The sequence below is a fragment of the Phalaenopsis equestris genome, unplaced genomic scaffold (genome assembly GCF_001263595.1).
Source record: "Phalaenopsis equestris unplaced genomic scaffold, ASM126359v1 Scaffold000608, whole genome shotgun sequence".
NCBI lineage: Eukaryota > Viridiplantae > Streptophyta > Magnoliopsida > Asparagales > Orchidaceae > Phalaenopsis > Phalaenopsis equestris.
Genome location: NW_018165048.1, coordinates 345,115 through 350,861, shown reverse-complemented (window position 1 = coordinate 350,861; position 5,747 = coordinate 345,115). Strand labels below are relative to the sequence as shown.

The 5,747-nt window shown below is 30.4% G+C and overlaps 1 protein-coding gene across 4 annotated transcripts in view; it reads left to right on the top strand.

Moving 5' to 3' along the window:
- Positions 1-5,747, top strand: part of LOC110029857 (protein DGS1, mitochondrial) — a 142,380-nt gene that overhangs the window by 43,787 nt on the left and 92,846 nt on the right. For all 4 annotated transcript variants that reach the window (XR_002294585.1, XM_020732325.1, XM_020732326.1 and 1 more), the window contains exon 7: positions 3,722-3,822. Coding sequence is in view for 3 of the 4 variants with exons in the window: in XM_020732325.1 (XP_020587984.1) it covers positions 3,722-3,822 (101 nt within the window). In the remaining variant the exon portion in view is untranslated. The remainder of the gene's footprint in view (positions 1-3,721; positions 3,823-5,747) is intronic.

Genomic DNA, 5,747 nt, shown 5'->3' with positions numbered 1-5,747 from the left:
ATATATATATATATATATATATATATATAACATCACAGTATATGTGTAGATTAGCACTTAAGTCATGCATATCTCTATATTTTAAGATGAGAGGTTAAATAAATAAATAAATAAAAAAAAATGAAAGTAAATTCTAAATAACATAGTAAACAAAGAAAAAGATAACTGTGGGCGCGCGCGCGCGTGTGTGTATGTGTGTAAATGCCTTTTTCTTTGAAATCTCAAATGCGAAAAAAACATTGTGTTTGAGGTTGGCTATTATCCTAGTGCCATGCATGATCAATGGAATCCACTTATAATCATGCTTCCAAATCTTGTGGCTTGGCTTGCTCGCCCATTCAGTTTGTTTGCTTGTTCGGCCTACTTGCTTGCTTGGGTTGCTCTCTCTCTCTCTTATTCTTGCTCTCTTTTAGGCTACTTCTATATAGTTTTTCTCTCGTACTTTCTCTCCAACATGCTTTCTCTCTTCTCTCTTCCTCGGTTAGATTTAATTTTGTCACGCCACATGATGACCCTTTCCATCAATTGACACAAGCCGTAATAGAGACAAGTGTGATTTAGCTGATTGAATACATCTGAAACACTCGTTCTTGTATTCTACTCACTAAAATAAACTATGTCATATCGTTATTCACCTAAATTCAATTGAAATGATATAATGCACATTTTTTCAATTTATTCAAATCTAGTGTACTCCAACATTTTAAGTAAAGTGGAAGCAATCCAAAATATTTCATTAAAATAAATTTACAGAGCATTTAAAACCCATAGTAGAGAGCATAAAATTTATGTGTTGATTTACCTCCGAAGTTCTTTATCTTATAATAACTATACAACAGAATATAATCCCAAAATGAGGCCAATCTTATTCAGAGTCAACATTTTTTCCATTTCCTGTAGAAACAATTCTAATCATCTGATGAGTTGCTAGAATCAACAAGATGAATAAATCTAATATATAATTTAAATAATAGAGAAAAATAAACAAGTCATGAACAGACCAAATTATAAAAGTGAGTACTTGTGATACGTAGATTTATTTAACAATTAAAACGTGAAACTTGAAATAAGATTTTTGTATCATAAAATAACAGGATAATTACATGACTTTAAATGCATCAAATCTTCCTTTTACTTAATCATTTCTTGTAGATTTGTATTTTATTTTAGTTTTAGAATGTCATGTACAATATTTTTGGTTATTGGTCAACATAACTCAACCGAAGGCTACATTATCGAGTTCAATAAAGTCTGGTGAAACCTAACATTATTGCTATTGAATTGCCTTAATGAACTTTTTGCCTCTATGGAGGACTCCTTTGTTCTGCCTACGCAGAATAATATTAACATATCATTATCAACTTGTTCTTTCTTAAGCTCCACGTATTTTTATAATTGAACTATTTAATAAACATGCGATTTTCTTTAAATTATGTTGAAGAACATCATATGATATGCTAAAGAATTGCAAGAATTGCATATGTAAACGAGCAGCTTACATGTATCTGATACTTCCTTTTTAACACTATTACTAACTAACTAACAAAACATTTATATAATCGAACGGCACTTGCAAGTTTGTATCCACCAATTTTTTAGGTGGTTCTTTATTCATGCTCAAGAAATTATAATTATGCATCTCAAAATAAGAATATTTTATACTGTGCATTTCAAACGATAATCTGTTATATATATAAATATACTAGCAAAATATCAAAAAATATATTTTCTGTATTAGTATTAGAAACCTTACATTTTTGATGATTTACCTCATCGAACAAGACTCCCCAAATTTTCTTCCTTTTGTAAACAATCTCAAAATTATTTCTCCTCATATAAACTTAAAAATCATCCTTTCCAAATTGAAATCAATTCATTAAACAACAAAATCGTAATTAGCTCAAGAACAAATTTCTTACTATCCCTTCTTCTCTTTGTTCTTTCCCCTTCCTCTTCTTCCCCTTCTCTACTTGTCCTCCTCCTCTTCTCTTTTTTTCTTCTCCCTATTACTTCCCTACTCTTTTCTCTTAGTTTCCTCCCCAGCAAACTCTCGGGTTCAGCTTCCTGGAGTTCACAGGTTGAGGGAAATGCAAGGTAGCCTAAGGTTTAGGGCTTCTTTGAGATCACTTCTGTATTTATTTCTTTTTTGTTTTTGTTTTTGCTTTGTTTAGCCATTTTTTTACATTTATTTTTTTTTTAAAACAAGGTAGTTTGTTTTTTAAAAATACTCTAAACATGAAAAAGTTGTTGTTTTGAGTGTTTTAAAAATAACTAACCTTGTAATACCTTTTCAAATATGTTTTGTTTTAAATGAAAACCTAAAAAAATAAAATAAAAATAAAAAAACAAAAAAATAAAACAGATCCCAAACAACCCCTTAGTTGTTAATATAATAGTTTAATTAATGATATATATGCATATTATATTGTATTATGTTAGTTATTTGTGTTACTCTAATATTAGTGATTAATCATTTGCCATGTCTCTGGCTGTCTCCGCAATTGGAAAAACCAGAAATCCACCTTTAGCAACCTTAGTGTGAACTGCGTTTTAAAATAAAACATAAGAAAATTTCATTAAAACCAAAACTAATTAATAACTCCCTCGTTTTTGAAAACTAGTATATAGCTCTATATATGAAAATGATCGATTTGCAGAGTAGAACGTATTGGTATGATTTATGAAGATTTTTTAGAAAGGTCTGATTTTAGGTACGGTTAATTTGAGAATTTCACAATTTTACCTTTTAAAAATTGGGTTTTACAATTTTTCTGTGTTTTACTACTTTAATTTACACCAATAATAACATATATGAGAAATTTATTTTTTTTAATATAGTATTGTTATTAAATTATAAAATTTGGCATTATACAATTATAATCTTATAAAATTCTTTATGTTTTTTTTCTTTATTTAGTATATTTTTAGAATTTATTCTCATTTTATTTATTTGTTTTATCTCATATTAAACTATATACATATACAGCATATTAGTTTAATATGTATTTTCCTTCAAATATAAATTATCACTAAACTTTTCTAATATATATATCTATATATATATATGAAGATCACCAGCAAAAATTTACTTGGATTACCGTAACAAATGAGAACAAATCTTAAACTCAAGACCAGCTCTTATGCTACTGTTGCACATGATCAATCGAATTCAGACACGATTGTGCCCTCAAATCCAGCACCGGCTCTACTGCTTGGCTCGATTGCCCATTCAGCTTGCTTTGCGCACTTGTTCGGCCGCTCATCTTTGGTCTTGATCTCCGCGCGCTCTCTATTTCTCCCTTTTTTATCCTCCGTTTTCCATATTGTAAAGTAGAACGGGCACGATCCAACTCAAACGACTCTTGCTGGTTTCTATTCCTTTTTTATTTTAACTGGTTGTCCATATAACTGATGCCCAGGGATTAAGAATTAATACAGTATGGATAATTTGTGCATTAAAAATTGCATAGAATATGTTGAATAGCTCATTCAACAAGTATTATTGAATAGAGATTGAGGACTCAAAATTCTGAGTCCAACGTATTTGGAATGATGCTGTTGTTGTCGTTGATGATGATCAAGATTGGCGTGCTTATATTCTTAAGCTGATTTTCTCAAGCTTCTAACTGTTACATCTCGGCATCGAAATTAAGATTCAATTACCTGTTATGATATTACCTAATCTTGGTTGTGGTTTATGGTTTTTATGTTGTTCCATCAGCTTATATCTATTAGGGATGAGCTATTTGAGACTTTCCGGAAGAGACACAAGGGAGTTATGGAAATGGAAGAAGTGCAATTAACTGCCAATTCTCTTCACAGGTAAACCCTTCTGCTTGATACCACCAGACTGAGGATCATTGGCTTTAATTGCTAATATTTTTTTTTCCTTACTTAAAACTTTACTATTTATTTTCCTCATAGCGTACCTAATCTAGTAAGAACTATATCCTAGCTCTTCTTGTTGTAGCAACCTTATCAAGCGTGCATCATAACATCGTCTTCATAAATACTTTTTTAGTTGAAGTTCAGAGTTATTATTATTTTGCGAGACTCTAAAATTTGGCATGACCCGAACTTTAATTGACATGTGAAAGGAAAACAAAATTACTTTTTAAATCACTCTTTTACAATTCTCTTTCAGTCTTGCTTTTTCAACGAATTGAAAATAGGAACTATAACAAGAGATGCTGGAATAAATATGTGAAAGATTAAAAAACGAGAAGTGTAATGCCAAATTTTTCTCTTGACATTTTTTTCATTGTTTATCTAACTAGTTGAAAAATAATGGATAGAAAAATAAGTTAGATCATGTCATACCCCAACTGATGCCCCCTCCTTTATAGTCAACTACGGTGCGATAAAGATGTATAATTCGGCTAGACTAAATTATCATCATCACCAATCCTGACTTGCAAATATAGGACTCATTATGTAAATGAGCAGTCTAACTAAATCATAACAATGTACATGATTCATTTCTTTTCATACTTCATTCATATTCACATATACTTTCAAACATGAAAAATCATGTTACACAAGCATATATATTTATACATAGCTGTTAGATACAACATAATAAAATTATACCCCAAAAGTATGTAATTGTTCCCGAAATTATAATGCAAAAGTTGTGTAAATCACATACGGCTATTCGCCTCGACGCTTTTATCCCTTCCCTAAAGTCAACAATGTTGAGTGAGCTAAAAAAAGCTCAGCAAAATAATTAATGCTAAATATGATTTTATAGACATAAAGGAAACAATGTGCATGTTCACATTTAATTTATGTACAAATCCACAACATGCTACAATCGTATAAAATATATGAAAGAAACACATGTAATGCAAGAAATTATGATCACTGCATAAAATATGTATTTTATCCATTAATGTATAGTCATAAACATTTTCATGAAAATCATTAATTTAATAATATAAATATCACTTGTAATTGTATAGGTCTCAACTATTCTCATATCATGTCATGTCACTAGGTCGTCACCCAACCCGATGCTAGATTAACTTCTGATAAAGGTTCGACTCCCCTAATATAACAGTTATCAATAACACCTAGTATCGAAGATTTTCTGTCCCTTCCTCGTCTAATCCCAATGATTTCTGTAGTTTCGTCTTCGTCTGAATGGCAGGAGTCGGGATTCCCATTATTTTTTGTCATCCGTACTTTGCAAACATTCATGTAATAACCTACCTATAGCATCACTTGTGTCTTTTATTAAATCATAATTCCTATAACAACCATTCATCATAGGCATTTTATATATCATATGTATGAATCAGAGTAAATGAATATTTATAATAATGATTTTGTAAACATATTCATCAATATCATGAAATTGTAAAATCACAGGTATCGTAAGGGGCAAATTAAGTTTACGTTCATACATTATATACATGTATTCATCCACAATATGCGAAAATTTTAAATGCAATAATGTCAAACATAATCATGTAGAAACTTATAGAAAATTCTTTTTCTTAAACAAGATTATTTCACTTGAATTGATGGAGAGCCCTACAACAAGTTTTCTCACACTCATCTCGAGCTCACCGCCTAGTATAAACAATTTAAAGTTCGTAAACATCTTAGCATATTAAAAAATTCTTATCTTAGGTCTTAATTTAACTCACACGTCAAGATATGTGTCAATATTTACGTCGAGTGGGTTGCCCTACATGAATGTTCCCTACAAATTACTTCAATTCCGCTCTTCCTCCCCCTAATCT